The 20,940-nt window shown below is 42.9% G+C and overlaps 1 protein-coding gene and 1 pseudogene across 2 annotated transcripts in view; one reads left to right on the top strand and one right to left on the bottom strand.

Moving 5' to 3' along the window:
* Nucleotides 1-20,940, bottom strand: part of Gpd2 (glycerol phosphate dehydrogenase 2, mitochondrial) — a 133,042-nt gene that overhangs the window by 88,213 nt on the left and 23,889 nt on the right. For both annotated transcript variants that reach the window (NM_001145820.1, NM_010274.3), the window contains exon 2: nucleotides 14,425-14,534. In NM_001145820.1, coding sequence (NP_001139292.1) covers nucleotides 14,425-14,526 — 102 coding nt within the window. In that variant the 5' untranslated portion in view covers nucleotides 14,527-14,534. The remainder of the gene's footprint in view (nucleotides 1-14,424; nucleotides 14,535-20,940) is intronic.
* Nucleotides 6,989-10,181, top strand: Gm13535 (predicted gene 13535; annotated as a pseudogene).

The following is a 20,940-nucleotide window of genomic DNA, read 5'->3' as shown; positions in this document are numbered from 1 at the left end:
ATATAGGCACATAAAATAAATGTTTGTTTGATTGTGTGTTTGTTTTAAGGAAAGAAAGCGGAGGTCTAGAGAGGAAACCCAAGGCTGAGGGGACAAAGAGGTAAGGGAAAAAAGATGCAACTCTTGCCTGTCCAGCAGCTATTAGCCCACCCCACCTCTCAACAGCATCACATTAATACATAGAGGCATTATTATTATTATTACTATTATTATTAATATTATTATCTTCATATATTACATCCAGGCCGCGGTTTCCCCTCCTCTCTATCCAGTCTCTCCCTCCCACCACCCATCTCCTCCAGATCCACAAGTCCCTCCCACTCCCCTCAGAGGAGAAGAGGTATCCTTTTGTGTATTTCTTTTCTTTTCCTTTTTCCCTTCTGTTTTGTTTTGTTTATTTTTCTTTTTCTTTTCTTAAATCTAAACCAGAGTGGTGGCACAAGCCTTTAATCCCAGCACTGGGGTGGTGGGTGGGGACACTGAGACAAGCATGTTCCTGTGAGTTCTGAGATGTCTGTTGAATCCAGCCTGGGCTACAAAGTGAATCCAGGACAGCCAAGGCTATCAGAGAAGCCCAGACAAAAAGAAAAAAAAAAAAAAAAGACAAACTAACAACAACAACAACAACAACAACAATAAAGTGTGGTCCAGGACATTGAACTCAGGGCTTTTAAGCCTGTAAGAAAAGCTCTTGAAGGATGTGCCTAGCCGCAGAGACTTGATGTGCCAGGGTGTCGAGATACCCAGGGAGACCCCACCCGCTCAGAGGAGAGGGAGGACAGGGGAGGAATTGTAGGAGGAGGTGACCAGGAGGGGAACAGTGAGTAGGATGTAAAGTGAATAAGTAAATAAACTAATAATAATAGTAGTAATAGTAATAATAAAATTAAAAAGCTCTCTAACCACAGAAATATACCCCAGGTCCTAGGAGTTATTCTTTGACCTGAAAAGAATCTATTTATTTATTCCTTCAGCATATATTTGAAATTTAGAACCTGATTCATTTTGATTCCAAATTGAATGTCAGCTCTGCTACATTACCCCCTTATCAGCCAACATCTTTGTCAAAAGGAATGAGGATTTGTTTGTTTGTTTGTTTGTTTGGGTTTTGTTGTTATTGTTGATTGTTTGCTTTTGTTTTGAAACACGGTCTCTCTATTGAATGGCTCTGGCTGTCCTGAAATTGACTATGTTGATCAGGCTGGACTCGAACTCCCATACATATGCTTGCCTATGCCTCCCAAGTACTGGGATTAAAGGTGTGCACCACCAAAGACCTTGTACAAGGCAGAACTTCCAATGCAGTTAGTGAAGTTCAGAAATCCTGGCACATCCTTCTAGCCTGCAACCAGGCATGCTGGGCAGCCACAGAGAGCACCCAAATGAAGCAGCACCTGTCCCTAATGCTCCCCCTAAGGCATTGACCTGGCACTGAAACTGTTCACTAGCCCCCTCTCCCTTTCAGATGAGTATCATACTGACCCACTGAGTCAAGGGACCAGCCCACTACACTTGAATCTTCTGTTCAAAATACCTCATGCTCAATCATGAGATGCAGTCTCCATCTCTTCGGAGACTTCATGAAATACAAGTAAGATTCACTCATGCTATTGTACAATTAGACCTTGGAAAGTTTTTGTTGAAAAATCTCAGGTAACAAGATTAGGGTAAGATTGGGTCTACCTAACGTAAAAGTATCTTTTATCCTAAACTGGGAGGTGGGAGATACCTAGAGAAAGCTTTCCAAACACAAATATGTAGCTATCAGGCTGGGAGGGGGAAAAAAAAAAAAAAAGAACAGAAGCAAGAGGGCTCTCCCAGGGCATTTATAGAAAGTTTCCTCCGTCCCACAATATCCCTAAAAAGTTTCTTTAAAAGGCCTTAAAATGAATAAATAGTTGAAATGAAATGCAAAGTCAAATCAGAGTGAATGTCAGTGGCGCTCAGTTAGCAACAGCCTAGCAGCTCACCAGCTGTCTGCGCTAATCCTAGCTCAGCCGTTGACTCACGGGGGTGACCTACACAAGTACAGTTAACCTCACTGATTCTGTATGCCAGCCACAAAATAGCATCCCAAACTCCTCGAAGGCCCAGTGTGAGTTAGAACTTCGAGTTGCCGCCGTGGCCCCACTTTCGAGGGCTAAGTGTTAAATAAAAACCAAAATTAGAGAGAAGCTGATAGGATGCTCTTCAGAGGACATTCATTCCCAGCTCTGCCTGCATAATTTCAGAGCTTTGATGGAGTGTGTCTCATAAGACACAGTTTAACCATAGAGAGTGGTTAAGAATAGTTTCAACTGGCCTTATCTAAAATACAAAGTATTTCGAATCCTCATCTAGCTTTCGATACCAGGCACATTCCCAACACACTTAGTTGTATTTCTAGGAGGACAAAAAAAAAAAAAAAAAAAAAAAAAACAAACCAGTCTTTCCAGGAATCTATGCAAAGGGTTCTAAATAGGAGAACCCAATGAATGATGAATGTTTTTGGTATAAGCCCTAACAATAAAACTCTCATTATAAGAAACAGCTCATTAGTCAGCCAGATAAAAAATGACATTCAGGACACATGTAATGGCTGGATGCTTAACATGATTCTCTTCTTCCAGAGAAATGGGGCTGCAGGCAGGAAAGCCTTACAGGTAACAAGCCCCTGAACCATAGAAGAAATGGGTCCCTCGCCTCCCCATGCTGATTGCTAAGGGCAGTAAGAAACCCTCGCTGTAAGCCCTGAGTTTGTCGCTTGCTTGTTAGAGTGACTGGCTTCCATATCCCAGCAATTCACCTATGGGGTTGACATTCAACTGTTAAGGGGGCTGGAGAAGAGATGATTCAGCAGCTAAGAGCACCTTTTGCTCTTGCAAAGAACCTGGATTCGGTTCCCAGCACCCATGTGTACATTTCAAACCATCTATAACTCCAATTCTGGAAACTCCAGCTCCCTCTTCTAGCCTCTGTGCATCTCAGGCATGTGTGTAGTACAGAGGAAGCACTCATACCCATAAAATATTTTTAAAATACAACTTTAAAACCTGTTTTGGCATGCTAGGCAGTGGTGGCGCACGCCTTTAATCCCGGCACTTGGGAGGCAGAGGCAGGCAGATTTCTGAGGTCAAGGCCAGCCTGGTCTACAGAGTGAATTCCAGGACAGCCAGGGCTATACAGAGGAACCCTGTCTCAAAAAAGCCAAAAAAAGAAAAAAACAAAACAAAACAAAAACCCTGTTTGGCAGACAAAAATTCAACTTACCTACTTCATATACAGTATATCATTCTGAAACTTTCCCTAGTGTGTGATACCTCACCTTTGTAGAAAAACACAAGTTACATATACTATGAAATATTCTACTTTAAAAAAAAAAGGAAAGCATCAACCAGACAGCATACAATAGCTGGTGAGGACCTCGACACATATACAGGAGAGGGCTGTGTGGTCTGGCCTCGCTGAGGGAAGAAGCACTTAACCCCCCCAGAACTTTGAGGTCCCAGGGAGTGGGGAGACCTGACAGGGTTTGGGGAGCACATCCTCTCGGAGACAGGGGGAGGAGGCATGGGATGTAGAACTGTGGGAGGGCGGACCGGGAGGGGATAACAACTAGACTGTAAAAAAATAAAATTAAATTAAGAAAGAAGAAGAGGGCTGGAGAGATGGCTCAGAGGTTAAGAGCAATGACTGCTCTTCCAGAGGTCCTGAGTTCAATTCCCAGCAACCACATGGTGGCTCACAACCATCTATAATGGGATCTGACGCCCTCTTCTGGTGTGTCTGAAGACAGCTACAATGTACTCATATAAGTAAAATAAATAAGTCCTTAAAAAGAGAAAGAAGAAAGAAAGAAAGAAAGAAAGAAAGAAAGAAAGAAAGAAAGAAAGAAAGAAAGAAAGGAAGAAAAGAAAAGAAAGCACTATGATTGACAGCCTCAATTAACCTGTTATGATAAGGTGATAAGCTAGGCCTACCTAGAGAACATGAGCCTACATGAACTCATATGTGGAATCTAAAATAATGAAACAATAGTGGCCAATAGGACCCTGAACTATAACACAGAGAGGTATTGCTGAAGGAATTCTACATTCAAGGTTGACCTTGAACTTCTGATCTTTGTGCCTCTACCTATTACCCCCACCTAGGAAATTTTGTTTTTACTGTTTATAGTCAGACTTTTAAAGAGAAAGGCTGCTTGCAAACTATGTAAAATGCCTCTGTAAGTGGGGGACTATTTACCTTAGGGGACAGGTGTGGTCACAAGTTCAAGGCCATATGGCAAACAGAGGTAACACACGAGTGAACATTTTGGTTGACTCTAGACCCCAAGTACTCTCAGATTGGAGAGCTTCACCCACTGCAGTTCAGCTCTTCATGATGTTGAGAGTGCTTGAGAGGCAGAGTGATATTCAGAGATGCTTGCCGTAAAACAGCAAGGCAAGTAGGTACAACTTTTTAATTTAAATGTTGCCAGAAACCTATCTAATGTACCTGTCTTCTCTCACTTCAGTTATTAACATAGGCAAAAATACATAAACCAGTCAATTATTTTTAAGTTTGGTGTTCCATCTTCTTATGCCTAAAAAACCCAGGTGTGTTCCAAATGCAAGGCTCCAATGTTGAGAAGAGGAAAGGGGGTGCATGTGAATCTAAGGACCACATTAGTGTGCCAGATTACTGGTCTGTTCAGACCAGCTAAGAACCTACTGCCTGCCAGATCGCTGGTCTTTTTGGTTGGACTAAGAGCTTAGAAGGGGAAAGACTGAGACAAAAAGTCCTTATCCTTCTTATATTGAAAAAATCCAGGGGGCTGGAGAGATGGCTCAGCAGTTAGAAGCACTGACTGCTCTTCCGAAGGTACTGAGTTCAAATTCCAGCAACCACATGGTGGCTCACAACCATCCGTAATGAGATCTGACCCTCCCTTCTGGTGAGTCTGAAGAAAGAAAGAAAGAAAGAAAGAAAGAAAGAAAGAAAGAAAGAAAGAAAGAAAGAAAGAAAGAAAGAAAGAAAGAAAGAAAGAAAGAAAGAAAGAAAGAAAGAAAGAAAGAGACAGAGAGAGAGAGAGAGAGAGAGAGAAGGGAGGAAGGGAGGGAGGGAGGGAGGGAGGGAGGGAGGGAGGGAGGGAGGGAGGGAAGAAAGAAAGATCCAAGTCTCAAGATGTTCATACCTTGTGCACAGCAACAAGTGGCCCCACCCCCCAGTTGCACTTGATAGGTAAGCTGCTACCAGAGTCTGGGTCGCTCTGGCCTTTGAATGCAGTGCTGAGCGAGCCAGGGCACAAGGATTCCAGACCAGACTGGGCTACAGAATGAGACCCAGTTTCAAAAGGAAAAGAACAAAATAAAAGACTTATTTTGAGTAGTGTTGATCATCCTATCTTTTTGCACTTCTCCAATTTTGTCTTTTGCTACTGACAAAAGAAAAAAAGGGGGAGTAACCCTTTGTTTCCATTCTACCAATAAGAAGGCACTGCTTTTTCGCAACTTTACAAATAGCTCACTGGAAGGGAAAGTCTGAAATACAAGTTAAAACAGTGCTCTGAACATCCTTGTGGACTTCAATTACCCGTACATGCCTTTGCTTTTCAGTCATGTAAGAATTATACCACTGCTACATTCATTGTTTCAGGAAGAAGAACAAGGTTAAGACTCAGGAAAGCTGTCTACAATCGCTAATCTGTCAAGACAGCAGTACTGGAGGCGGGCAAGCTGAATGAGGCTGCAGGGATTACTTCGCATACACTCATCTGGGGAAGACAGATTCATCAGCAGAATCTCCATGTTCCCCATCTCCTTATAAGACCACTCCTCACACTAAACAGACCCCTATTTCCAAAGCCCACTCCTTGATTTGTTTGATGCAAAGGATGGGGGTTGGAGGGAGAGAGAGAGAGAGAGAGAGAGAGAGAGAGAGAGAGAGAAGGAGGAGGAGGAGGAGGAAGAGGAGGAAGGGAGGGAAGGAAAGAAAGAAGGAAAGAAAAAAGGGGGGAAAGGAAGGAGAGAAGAGGAAGAGAGGGAAGGGAAGGGGAGGAGAGGGGAGGGGTGGGGAGGGGAGGGTCCAGTCTATTTCACCTCTGGGTGAGTTCACAAAGCCCACTGCAACTCCAGAGTGAGTAATGGAAAGAACAAACATAGCATGTCACCCAAGAGGGGCCCCTCGCAGCTAAACAGATCTGTTAAATCAACCACAGGTCGGTTAGAGAGAAGACCACACCATCACATCAGTTTTTCCAGTTCATACCTTAATGGTGTGAATGATAAGTTAATTATTTTTCTTTAAACCAACAAAAAAATTGCTTTTGTCCTAACATGAGAAGAGACTAGAGTAGTCGCTGGCTAACTTGTCATATCTCAGCCTTTCCATTCTCCATGGCCACCTGTTCTTCCTAGAGCTACCAGGAAATTGCTCCCCTCTCGCCAATTCTGCTTTCATAACCTTACTCTGGAAGTGCTCCCCGGCTCCCTCTCTCAACTACCCATTTCTCTCACTCCACTTATGAGCAGCCTGGAATCAGATGAAGGAGAGCCTCCCAAAAGAAGGTGCCTCTTTCTCTCCAGTGTTAGGCTGGGTACGATGTCATTTAACGCCTTTTCAGCTAAAAATTTATCATTAAGCCCACCCCCCCCACACACACACACCTGTACTAAAAAAATTAAAAAATTAAAAAAAAAAATCACAATTAACCTATCCCTAAAAAATTACACACTGATGGAATGATGCAGTGGTAGAATGCTTGTCTGCAGTGTGTGAGACTCTGGGATTAATTCCCAGTACAACAGGAACAATAATTAAATTTTAAAAAGAGGCCTTGGCAGGGCTGTGAGGAATAAATACCTTGCAGGTGCACCAGGATCTTCAGCTTTCCCCCGACCAAGCAAGACCAGCCAGCCTTCAGAGGTGAGGCTGGGGCTGTTTGCATGATGTCCTGGATGTCTAAGAAAACTGGAGTTGAAAGGTCTGCAGCAAGAATATGGAAAACTTTCTCACCCAACCTAATTCTAACAAAGAAAACAAGACCTCAAGGAATATCTGTTAACACGAAAAACAGTGTTTCCATACAAACCAGAAAATCAGCTCTCCAGAGATCAGAAAATGATGACTTCTGAGGATCAGGCCCAAGAAGGGAAAAAAGTTGTGAAACTCAAAGCAGAAGTGGCTGATGAAGAAAATATTGGAAGTACAGTTGAAAACTACTGCATTCCATTAAAAGCTGGAGAAGTAACCAGCTCAGAAATACATAACTTGAAGGATAATATTTAAGCTGTGCAGTTATTATTAATGAGAGATGATTTCCCAGGTCAGACTGTAACATACCAGGCATGTCACTATAAAGACAATAAGATACAAATGACTGCAGAGCAGCCTAAACAAGACACGAACATGTCTAAAAACATGAGTGCTTGGCTATTATCATGGCCAGATTGTTCAGTCTAAGATTAATTCATTTAGAAAGCTTCCCAGTGTCAAAGGCGAGAGTCTTGCAACAATCAAGAAACCTCCCACTACTGTGTCTAAAGCCAGGAAGGCTCAGTTTGAGCCTGAGAACATCAGTGTAAAACCCTCAAATGCACCGGGTGCCACCAAGTCTGCAGACATTACATCTGTGAGCACTGTGTCCAAGAACACACTTGTACGACCACCTACCCGAAGCCTCCACAGTAGTACCCACAGCACTTCAAACAGGGCCTCAGCGGGCCCCTTGCCAATGTTACAGTCAAAAAAGGGTCACTTGCGCCTTATTTATAATAGCCAGAAGCTGGAAAGAACCCAGATGTCCCTCAACAGAGGAATGGATACAGACAATGTGGTGCATTTACACAATGGAGTACTACTCAGCAATTAAAAACAATGAATTCATGAAATTCTTAGGAAAATGGATGCATCTGGAGGATATCATCCTGATATCCTCTCAATCAGAAAAGAACACACATGATATGCACTCACTGATAAGCGGATATTAGCCCAGAAACTTAGAATACCCAAGATACAATTTGCAAAACACAAGAAAATCAAGAAGAAGAAAGACCAATCCGAGGATACTTCATTCCTCCCTAGAATAGGGAATAAAATACCCATGGAAGGAGCTGCAGAGACAAAGTTTGGAACTAAGACGAAAGGATGGACCATCCAGAGACTGCCCCACCTGGGGATCCATCCCACAACCAGCCCCCAAACGCAGGCACTAGTGAATATGCCAGCAAGATTTTGCTGAAAGGACCCTGATATAGCTGTCTCTGGTGAGGCTATGCCAGTGCCTGGCAAACACAGAAGTGGATGCTCACAGTCAGCTATTGGATGGATCACAGGGCTCCCAATGGAGGAGCTAGAGAAAGTCCCCAAAGAGCTAAAGGGAACTGCAACCCTATAGGTGGAACAACAATATGAACTAACCAGTACCCCCGGAGCTCTTGACTCTAGCTGAATATGTAGCAGAAGATGGCCTCGGGGGCTGGTGAGATGGCTCAGTGGGTAAGAGCACCCAACTGCTCTTCCGAAGGTCAGGAGTTCAAATCCCAGCAACCACATGGTGACTCACAACCATCTGTAACGAGATCTGACTGGAGTGTCTGAGGACAGCTACAGTGTACTTACATAATAAATAAATAAATAAATCTTAAAAAAAAAACTCTCTCTTTAAAAAAAAAAAAAAAAAAAAAAAGAAGATGGCCTCGTTGGCCATCAATGGGAAGAGAGGCCCCTTGGTATTGCAAACTTTATATGCCCCAGTACTGGGGAACACTAGGGGGCGGGTATAGGGGACTTTCAGGATAGCATTTGAAATGTAAATGAAGAAAATATCTAATAAAAATTGAAAAAGAAAAAAAAGAAAAGAAAGAGAAGGAATCACGTCGATCAGAACCAGTTGTGTCTGTTGTGAAAACCAGTTCCTCTCAGGACACGAAAAAGAGACAAGGCCCATCAAGAAGCACAACACGGAAAGACGCAACCAGGGCTGATCTGTCAATACCAGGCTGATGGTAAAGTCAGGACACCAGCACAGATACACGATTGCAGGAGCAACTGTTCATCGATCAGCTCAGCTCAAAGACACCACAGCAGAGAGGCAAGCTCAGATGACCCAGAGGAGAACTGGCAAAAGGAAAGGGGCCAAAGCGACCTCCTCATTTCAGTAGTCACCCAGGCCGAGCCAACGGCGCAAAATGAAAACCCAGCTGGGTCCTTTTGGCCTACCATGGCAGAAGAAGATGAACAGAGATTATTTACTGAAAAAATAAACTATTTCTGAATGCCTGAACCTCATTAATAAGGGGTGCCCAAAAGAAGAAAATTTAGCTACATTGAATGACCTGATTCATAATATTCCAGATGCAAAAAAAAAAAAAAAAAAAAAAAACACTTGTTAAATATTGGATATGTCTTGTATGTATTGAACCAATCACAAGTCCTATTGAAAATATTATCTCAGTCTATGAGAAGGCCATTCTGTCAGGGGCTCAGCCTATTGAAAACATGCGACATATAATCATAGACATTCTAACAACAAGAAAAAGTCAGTTTAGGAGAAAATATTGAGGAGGCTCGTGTAGCCAAGGAACATCTTCAAGAAGTAAATGTGGAAGCTAATCTAGGGTCAGGAAAACCAGAAGAGGAGGATGAACATCATGGAAAAGTTGAGGTTTATAAAGAGGATCAAGACAACAAAAGACCCAGCCAACTATTTAACAACCCCTGACTCAAAAACTGAAGCAGGTTGCCCAATTCGATACAATGTATCTTCTCCATCACGGTTACAAAGTATGAAAAAGACGCAACATGATAAAAAGTCCCCATTTAAAGAGCTAAAGTACCTGCCACCAGGGAGACATTCACGCATTCAAGACAAGACTTTACAACCGCCAGCCATGTTAAACGACCAGGACCCTTCTGTGGCTTCCCTGGAGCAGTTGTCTGAGTCGGGAGGGGATGCCTTTGTTTGCTGCCCTAATGCAGCACTGTGCCCTCTGTTCTGAGACTGACATAGCAGAAGAGGAATAGCAGTCCCAAGTCCTGAGCAGTTATGCTTGTGTTACTGCTGTAGCCATGCATGTGTACAACTTTATGGTAGGTCTGAAGTTATCTGCATGCCTAAGTATGATACAGGTGATCTTCATTAGATTGTTTATTGTGTTTTTAAAGTATAATGTTAGCTGCTTCACTTTACTAGTTATAGTTAAAGAAGCATAATCAGAAAACATAGTCTATATAAATTTATATTTTTACATTGACTTTGTTCCTAATATGTTTTTAATAAATATATGTGTGATGTTCCAATGACATTTCATTAATTGACTGAGGTATTTAATGGTGGAACTGACTTTAGAACCCTACTGTGGAGCTATGGTCAGCTGCCTACGGCATTTATTTCAACAAATATGTTCTGGGGGATTTCAGGGTGCACTTGCCTAATGTACAAGGCCCTGGATGCACTCCTTAGCACCACAAGAGAAAAAATACTTTGTGAAAGGTCATTCAACCACAGTAACCAAATTTAAACTGAGTTTTTGAAATGCATTGCTAAATTTGTATTTGTACTAATTGTGATAAAATACCAGACAGAAAAAAATTTAAAGAAAGAAGAAAGATAAATTTTAAGTAGAGCTTAACCAGGTGAATACTACCAGCAGGAGAGGAAGATACAATATATGCACAGTTCCCTAGGACACCACTATGTGGAGGCTGAGGATACCACTACGTGAAGGTTCTTCAACACCAACTTATTCTACTTTACTGCAGGATATTTGATCACACAGTGAACCCTGAGATTGTGTTATTTACTGGAAAAAAAGTTTCTAGTTGTGATGTGTACACACACACATGCAAGCACGCACGCACACATGCACACACGCATACAGGCGCACACACAGAGCCATTAGTGCACCCCTTTAATCCCAAACAATGAGGTAAAGGTAGTTTGTAGAAGCACCATGTTTGAAAGTGATGTCTAAATGAGAGGCAAAGTGATGAATCAGAGAAAGATTTGACACAACAGGATCTGCCCAACTCTTACAGGAAGAGAGAAGAGGCTACTTAAGCGAGGCAGAGCAAAGGGAGGGAAGAAAGAGGCAGTTTTGCCGGGATTGTCTCAGAGAGACAGGTTGGAGAGAGAACAAGTTAGACACTGGTAAGGACAGAACAATCCAGATAACAAGGAGGAGTCAGAAGAACCAAACAGATGGCAAAAGTTAGAATGAGACCAAGCAGAGCAATTCAGGAAGATACTGAGAGACGCTACAGTCCATCAGACGGCTCGGAGAGGAATTCGAGCCATGATAACTATGTTGAACCAGCCAGCCAGAGCTCAGAAAGAACTGGAAACGAGGAGCTTACTGAGCACTAAGTCTCAGAGGCTGGATGGAAACACTCTGGGCCTAGAGAAGATAAGCAGAAAGCCTCTGGACTACAATGACGTCAGGGGATAAAAGTGCCCTCTACACTTCTTCCTCTCTACCTTCTTCCTTCCTTCCTTCCTTCCTTCCTTCCTTCCTCCCTCCCTCCCTCCCTCCCTCCCCTCCCTCCCTTCCTTTCCTGAGATTGGGGGGGGGGGGTGTCTCATTACGTAACTAATTCTAGTTCTGGTTGCCCTGGAAGTGGTTATATAGATCGTGCTGGCCTCGAACTCACAGAGATCCTCCTGCCTCAGCCTCACGTGTGCTAGGCTTAGAGCCTCACATGTGCTCCATCGCACCCAGCCTTCTGATTTATGCCTAGAAGACAGCAAACTTCCAGTATGAACCATCTTAAAAAATCAGGCCCGAGCAGGGGGAACAGCAGATGACCACACCTGAATAACAAGGCAAAACTTTTCACCACAAGCCATCAGCAGAAAAATGGAGCATGTTCAAGGTCCTTTCAAAACCGTGGGCCATTCACGAGTCTCATTAAAAAAAACAAACAAACTGGAACTCAGTCACCATCATCCCTACACAACCCGTGGCTCTAACGGGTGCATACTGTGTGGGGGAAGAGAACTGTATTTCAGGGGGGAGATTTTATGTTCCTTCTCTCTGTGGAGGTTGTCTTTTTTTTTTTTTTTTTGCTTAACCCTTCTGGCTACAGCACACTTAGCTACCCTCTCTCAAATATAAGCTTAAAGTAGTGTCTTAAAGGGACACGAGTGAGTAAAAATGCAGTTGGATTTCCTATGCAACTCACTGACTGGAATATGACCATGGTGGTCCCCCACCCCCACCCCCATGCCGAGAACCTGTCAGTTTCTTTTTATAAATGACTCCAAGCTGCTGGTATCTATTTCACCGTGCTATTAGGGTAGTGCCTAACTTGAGATGAAGTGACAAATGCTCTAGAAATCAGGCGGTCCTTACTGTGTTTTGATTTTCTCCAGCCCTAACTCAGCTGCTCCAAAGCACTATCAAGTTTACTCTGTGAGATCAGTTGTTTAAAAAAAAAAATCAGATTTTCGAAAGATGAAACCATTAATACTTAAGTATAAAATTAAGCCATAAACTTCATAGTAAAACATGCTTACTATGGTTAAAAGATATAAGCCACATACGAATTTAGCAACACCTATTAGATATCATGACCTTTGGCACTGGCATTTCCCAGTTTCAGTTGAGATATCACAGAGCTGGGGAGAGAGGAGAAGGAATCTTATCCCTAACGCTCACGCCCCGAACCCGTGAAACAGCCTCAGCAGAAGCAGCTTCTCTCACATTTGCTCTCAAGAATCCGACACATCTTTTGACAAGAAAGTGCATCAAATACAATGAACAGATGAGAAGGGAGTCAATAGCTAGACAGTAAACGTGGGCCACACACACACACACACACACACACACCCTGGGAAGCCCTGGGGTCCGGTGCCCACGGTTCAGAATAAAGAAAGGGTGACGCTCAGTACCTCTATTTAGGAAATAAAAACAAAAAATGAGCCTCCGGGTCTGGACCAGGTATAGTGGCCAGGCCTATAATCCCTGTCTGATTATATTCTGCTTCCTTTTCTTCTCTTTATTTCTCCCTTCCTTCCTTCCCCTTTCCCCTTTTACTCCTTCCCCCTGACTCACTCACTATTTAGGCCTGGCTGTCCTGGAACTCACTATTATAGATCAGACTGGTCTTGAACTCAAGAGATCCACTCGCCTGCGTTTGTTGAGATTTCTGTGCACAGAAAAAAATCAAGTTAACAATGATCTGTCTGAGTTCCAAGCCAGTCAGGCTTACAGAGTAAAAACCCAGTCTGTCTCAAATAAATAAATAAATAAATAAATAAATAAATAAATCAATCGGAGGCTCTTATTCACTCTAAGTATAAGGCAATTTCTCAATTAGGGTAGAAACTTCCAAGCAATACGCCTGATTCTACCATCTTCTAACACAAAGACACAGGAAGAACTAGTGCAGGGAAACCTGTGGCTTAAAAGGCAGCCACAGAAATGGTGAAGAACTGTTGCTTCATCACCGGACCTCCTCCACTCTCCTCTGGAAGCAGAACTGAACTGCCCAGACAGCCTAGGAGGAAAGAAACAGGAGACCAAAGCTAACTATGGCATCTCAAGGCCAAAGAGTACAAAGTCTTGCCATGAGATCATTTCCTGACCTCAACCCATGGTTGTGGTACACAGGGAGAACTAAAAGGAAACTAAACACTGTTCTCAGAATGTTCATATCAATCCCACCGGTGTGGTGGTGCCCCTCACTGAATCATCCTCCTTACCTGAGATAATGTACTTGCTGCATAAGTAACCAAACCCTTAGGACATATAAAGGCCTAGTGATACGTGCCTTAATTCCATCTCAAAGGCAAAGGCGGAGGTGGATCTCTGTGAGTTCAAGGACAGCCTGATCAACATACTGAGTTCTGGGTCAGCCAAAACTGAGAACCTGTCAGAAGAAGGAAGAGGGATTCAGAGAGAAAGAAGGAAAGAACGAACAGAGGAAGGAAGGAAAGGATGAAGACAAGGGGACAAAGAAAGGCAGAGAGAGAGAGAGAGAGAGAGAAAGAGAGATGGAGATAGGCAGAAGGAAGGAAGGGAGGGAAGGAAGGGAGGGAGGGAGGAAGGAAGGAAGGAAGGAAGGAAGGAAGGAAGGAAGGAAGGAAGGAAGGGAAAAAATATAACCAGACAGCAAAATTGGGCCTTTGCTTTTTCACTTTCTTTCCCAGACTCCTGCCTTCTAAGAGGACAAACTTGGCAAGTGTGAAAAAAGCACCCGGGCATCTCAATGGACTGGACAAAGTAAGGTCTAAATGAACAAACCCTGGCACAAATAAATGAGGCAGTCTTTAAAAATCAAGGAGCCAAATGGAGTCTTTTGAGAAGACATTCTCACTCTAAAACACGAGGTACTCAAAGTTCGTGGGTATCATACTGCATCATTCTGAGGATCTCTCAACCTAACAGGAATTTTAAGAGTAGTTCGTGCACAGCCATGAGCACACAGAGACAGCATCCCTGCTTCGTCGCAGTTACTACTCACTTGCTTCCTTCTGTAATGAGCAAACGGAGAGAGTCCCAAAACAGTGGCCAGAGCTCCTCCACCCACAAGAATAGTCCCCTTCACTGCCTTTTGAAACGCCATTGCTCAGCCTGCAAAGGAAAAAAGAAAAGAAAAAGTTAATTTAATTGCTTAACAATCTTAATCATAAAACACTGCACAGCTTATGAAAATATCTTAAAGTAGACAAGGAAACATAAAATAAGAAGATTCCTGACATGACAATGGGTATACCATAATCCAAGAGCATTAACTCAAAAAAAAAAAAAAAAAAGACAGGAAATTGATTATGTAAACGTTACATTCAGAGCTGACAGGAATTAAAGAAAGAAATGCAAATTAAGAGACAACTGGGGGTATTTAAACAGTATAAAGTCAAGAGAGCTGTGAAAAGAAATGTCGTTGTAGATTTGACAAAACTACAAGCTGTACTTGCGAATTTGTTCCCCAGCTAATCCTCTCCACAAGGGAAGCCGGTGGGAGTCCTGGGTCATTGAACAGGACAATAAACCAGAGGCCTACTTCAGGTCCTTGGGCCTTAGGTTCAATTCAAACTCGGGGACAACTTTCTGAAGTTCTCCCTTCTTGATGTAACTCTCACAGAAGCCGAACGCTGAGACACTAAGATTTCCTTCGCTAAAACAGTGGACACTTTACAGATAGGAAGGGAACAGATGCCAGGCCCTGGTCCTCTAGCAGAATGATAACTTAACCTGCTGTAACTCCTTTTGTTAGTGGAGTTTAGAGGGGGAGAAGAGGGGACAAGAAAAGGGGGGAGGTTTTCCTGTAGCCAGTGACAGGCCAGCAGAGGCAAGGAGAAAGCTCCTTTGTGCTCACAGGGTATTGCTAAATAAAGTGCTGTATTGTGTGAGGGCTTGCTTTCTTCTCCCCTCTTTTCTACTACTGGATTGATTGGACTTTTTTTTCAAGTTCTGTTCATAGGGATTTAAAAATATTTTCTGACTTCTTTAGAAGCCAAAGCCCTTGCAAGGCATAAGAATCCCATCAAAATTCTCTGGTCTACCTTTATTCTGTCAAACATAAAACGATAACATTATGTGAACATTTTTTTTTAACTTAAGAGCAAATAATTTGAACTGCCTAAACCTTTCTCCTTCCATTCACAAAAGCTGCTAACACACCCAACCTCTTAGAAAGGAGCTATTACTCTATTTTCAAGAATGGGTAGCGATCAGACCTGTCAGAACACGTCACTTGTGCCTGACTAATACGGAACTTAAGAGCTTGCTAAGTTTAAAGGCACTTCTAACTTAGAATACAAAAAAAAAATTATCAATATAAATTATAGTTGCATGTTGGGTTCCATATTTTTTAAAGATTTATTTTATGATTTATTTTTTTATGTGAGGACACTGTCAGCCACACCAGAAGGTGGATCAGGACCCATCACAGATGGTTGTGAGCCACCATGTGGTTGCTGGGGTTTGAACTCAGGACCTCTGGAAGAGTAGACAATGCTCTTAACCTCTGAGCCATCTCTCCAGCCCCCGTTGGGTTCCATATTAGATGTAAAATATCAGTTCTACTCTCCTAAATTAAAGAATTGCAGTAGAGTTGGTAACTAGATTCTATACAGAACTCATTTTGGAATATTATAAATTATACACTAATAGAAGCTGGCATTTCTTTTATTTTTCCTTTCTGATCTTCTTCAAACTCCAAAACTCCAACATGGGGTTGCATTATCATCATCATCATCATCATTATTATTATTATTATTATTAACATTCTTACCCAAGAAACTATTTTCCATAACTACCCTGATATTGGAGGGCTCTCCTTTACTATCTTTGTTGTTACAAGAATAGGAAAAACCAAGGGACAGAAGGGAAAGGAGCCCTTCCCTAAGAAGGGCTGACGAAGCTCTTCAGCATTCAGATTACCAAGATTCCTGACCAATATTTGCTTAAGAGCATCCTTCTCTAGCGGTAAATCTGCAGTTTTCTAGAAATCTCAACCCAAACACACTCACAGTAGAAGGGCCTGTCCTGACTTCCTTGCACGGTCCCTTGGGTTTCACTGTAAGCTCTAATCCTGTGCAAGGAACCTCTAGAGCCAGTCTACAATCTGGTTTATCAGAGAGGTAAAGGAGAAGGAGAAGGACACAGAGAGAAGTGGGAGAGGAGAAGAAACAGGTTTCTTAGCAATCCTTTGAGAGTGAAGTTGAGAGGCACCAAAATAGTACAAACAGCTACTGGCAAGAGACACTGTGCACCTCATCCTTAAAGATCCTATACTTGGATGGTTCTTGTCCATTGTCTGTGCTTCTCTCCCTTGTCCTCTGAGAAATCCATGAAGAATGTCTTTTTGTAAACTAAGTCTTGATTGAGACAAGCACATCCCTGCTCCTAGTTCTTTCTAATAGCACTTTTCTATTTTTAATAAATTCCAACAGACTTAGACTAAAATACTTCTCTGGTCAAAGCCATGAAACCTACGCCAACCTGACCCTGAGTCAGGATCTCTAAAGGCATGAGAGAACTTCCCGGGCTGCTCCGAGCAGTGATGCAGAGCTGGGTCTTCATCTGCCACCATTGACACTTTCCCTACATAACCATCCACTTTTGCTCAAACTGTGTTTCCTGGTTAAGGAAGTCAAATATTCAGTTACCCTTAGGCTAAACTTTATCTTCTTTAAAAGTCAAAACCACACCAATGCAGGCACCCATTTGTCACACAGCTTACGTTGTTTAAGGTCCTGAGACACTAACTGTTCATAGGGGTGACTGTCTCAACAAGAGAACTCCTGGGGACCCTGAGACAGCCTGCTATCAGACAGTTACTTTGATCAACAAGACAGAGATTAGAGTCCCAGTTTTATTTACCTAAACAATGGGCGTGCCTACCCTTATAGACAGAAGCCTGGTGGTCCATTGGATGTGACTGCCGTGGATGGTTTGACCTGGGCTGGTAGCACTGCTTGTCTTGCTGATAATGTCATTCATGACCTCACAAAGGAAACCATACATCGTCAAGGACAACTGGGGTGGTACACAGAAGTCAATGAGAATGTCTCAGCCCTAGGTGTTGGTCCATTCAGCCAAATAAGTGTAGGGCTGATTCTTCCAAAAGCGTGGCTTTCGCCGGGCATGGTGGCACACGCCTTTAATCCCAGCACTCAGGATGCAGAGGCAGGCGGATTTCTGAGTTTGAGGACAGCCTGGTCTACAAAGTGAGTTCCAGGACAGCCAGGGCTATACATAGAAGCCCCATCTCGAAAAACAACAACAACTAATAATAATAATAATAATAATAATAATAATAATAATAATAATAATAATAAAAAGAGGCAAAAGAGGTGGTTCAGCCAGGGAGGGATTTTCTCGGTGCCAATCTGGTGGCTTATAACCTTCTTGAACTCCTGTTCCAAGAGAAGGGATCCAAAGGCCTTTGTAGTAGGCACTCAAGTGGTATACAGAAATACACATAAAGTTAGATTTTTAAGTAATAAAAGCTGCAAACAAGATAGCAAATAATGTGAGGAAATTAGGAAAGATGAAGGGGATGCAGGAATAGAAAGAAGCCGCCCACCCCAGGAACTGCCTTATTAGAAACCTTGACCCAACCTTAAAAAAAAAAATCAAAGTTATAACAAACAGTGTTTGTTCTTAAGACATTAACAGCAATAAGCACGACAACCCTGGGTCAGGATGTTTGTGGCCGGGAGATCAACTTATTACCACTCTTTCATCAGGAATCTAAATCAGGCACCTCATAAACCCACCTCAATACTTTGTTTACAAATGAAAATTCCTCTAGGGTCTGCAGAGATGACTCAACAGTCAAGAGACTTTGGGGCTCTTGCATAGTTCTTGGTTCCCCAACAAGTTCAGACTCGGAGGATCACAGTTGTCTGTAACTCCAGTTTCAGGTGATCTCATCTGGCCTCTGTAGGTACCAGACATGTGTATGATGCCCATATGTCCATGCAGACAAAGCACTCATACACTTAAAATAAAAATATTTCTCTTTCATTTTTGAAGAAAAAATTTTAAAGGTAAATTAGCTCACGTTTTCAAAATTTTAAATTTACTTTAAATTTCTAAACTTGACATTATACCCTATGACTAAGGTAATTGTGTTTCACTCTGAATTGTTCTGAAATCCTTTCACACCCAAGGGGCCCATCTCAAAGACCCTGCTCTAGGATTCTGCCTCACCTGAGCAGAGGAGGTACTCTCTAAAAAATAAATAAAATGAGAGAGAGAGGGAGAGAGAGAGAGAGAGAGAGGGAGGGAGGGAGGGAGGGAGGAAGGAAGGAAGGAAGGAAGGAAGGAAGGAAGGAAGGAAGGAAGGAAGGAAAAGAAAGTGATACAACCACAGAATTATCTAGCTTATCACACAGCTCAATGTCCATGCTTTCTGGACTCTTAGTTAAATCACATGCACAGTGATTCAGGACTGGCTCCCAGGCTGACACACCCTGACTCCAATTCTTCCAAGAAGTCTAGCTCAGCTGGCCAAGCCTAAACAAAATGGCCCTCACTTACACACACATCTGCTCAGGATGTATGTCGCCCTTTACAGTAGAATTTTGTGCAGAAGGTTATGAGGAAAAAGAGGCCAACTAGATGACAATGAAGTGGTCCCCATGTGGGCTGAATGAGCTTGGCTTCAGTCAACCTTGGGAAAGGTGACCAAAGGGTACTGACAAAAGATGACAGGAGGAAGTGGGCAGAGAACCAACATGGTAAAGTGAGGGATCATAGGAGCTGGGGGTTGGCCCCACTGATGCAATGTTCTGATCCAGACAGACAAACTAAATGAAGGCAGGAAGGAGACTAGTTTGGAATTGAGAAAATTCCAAGTCTTTGTACAATACTTATTTAAAGAAAACAAGAGAGTAGCCTAAATCCATCTCAAACTTATAAACAAAACAAAACAAAACAAAAAACAAAAAAGGTCTTCAAAGTATAGGCTTAGGAAACATCAGCCTAGAAGTGACCATTGCATCTGCTCCTTGAGTGCCCACAGACACCAAGGACAGCTGCCACTTCTCAAAGTCTGCAGGGACTGCCTGAGCTTACCTGAACCCTTGGCTGTCCCTCAAGGACTCCCACTATAGATAGCAACTCAGATCAACATTCATCTCAAACCCAGCCCCAGAGCGTTCCCTACCTGTCTCCTCCCACTCAGGGCCAAGGCCACCCTCCCAGCTAAATCATATATTTGAATAACTTAGTCAGACATCTCCCTTTAAAAGCAAGAAACAAGCCAGGTGGCTCATGTCTTTAATCCCAGCATTCGGGAGGCAGAGGCAGGCGGATTTCTGAGTTCCAGGCTAGCCTGGTCTACAAGGTGAGTTCCAGGACAGCCAGGGCTATGCAGAGAAACCCTGTCTCGAAAAACCAAAAAAGAAGCAAGAAACAACCATCAAGTGAAAAACATAAAAAAGCCAGCAAGAAGAGTCAGTGAAGAAAAGGCTTCACACAAGCCTGACCACCTGAGCTCAGTCTCCCAGATCCCAAGGTGGAGAAACTGCCCTCTCGTCTCCACACCTTTGCCATGCTCTGTCTGGGAGCACAAGAGGCATGGGAACACAATAATAAAACCAATTTTAAGAAAAAAATATGGACAGTCAGAAGTATGCTTATGCTGGAAAGAATATTTCCACCCCCTGAATTCTCTACCTAAATAACTTACTTTATTGTCCACTCTAGACTACAGCTAATCTCTCTTAGCACTCATCAAGATGTAAAGATAAGGCTGGAGAGAACGCTCGGTGGTTAAGAGCACTGACTGCTCTTCCAACGGTCCTGAGTTCAAATTCCAGCAACGATATGGTGGCTCACAACCATCTGTAATGAGATCTGATGCCTTCTTGGGGGTGTCTGAAGACAGGTACAGTGTACTTACATATAATAAATAAATAAATCTTTTTTAAAATATATGTAAAGGTAACTTAAGATCTCATGCATTCATAACCATCTCTCAGTGTGAGAGAAACCTCGGACCTATAGACAAATTTCCCTATCTTTCTGGCCTCTTATAAGCAATCCCAATGACCTGCAATGAACATTTAATCTCCGAGTTCTCCATTAACTGCAGAAAAGTGGGAACTGCTCAAGATGTTGACTGGTATGCCAGGCTAAGAATGAGCATCTGTTACACGTGTGATCAGTGTGAGGAAAAGTACAGGTCAAAGAGCATGCTCAGTTGGGTGTGGCGGTGCATGTCCGTCATCCCAAGGCCAGGAAGGAGGCCAGCCTGAGATGAAGAGCAAGACCTGTCTTGAACGGCAGAGGGCTGAGGATGGAGCTCAGTGGTGGAGCTCTTGTCTAGGAAGAGGAATTCAACCACCAGCTTTGCAGTTTTGGGGACCAGGCTCTACAACAAGCTAGTGAAGTGTTCCACACGCTTCTGATTACCTACATCGAAAGCCCAGATGCACAAGGCATTTCACATACAAAACATGATCCCTGAGGCATAACTTAGAGTTAGCACATGCTATCTTACTAACCATTTACAAACTAAACA

The sequence above is a fragment of the Mus musculus genome, chromosome 2 (assembly GCF_000001635.26).
Source record: "Mus musculus strain C57BL/6J chromosome 2, GRCm38.p6 C57BL/6J".
NCBI lineage: Eukaryota > Metazoa > Chordata > Mammalia > Rodentia > Muridae > Mus > Mus musculus.
This window is presented reverse-complemented; position numbering and strand designations above follow the sequence as displayed.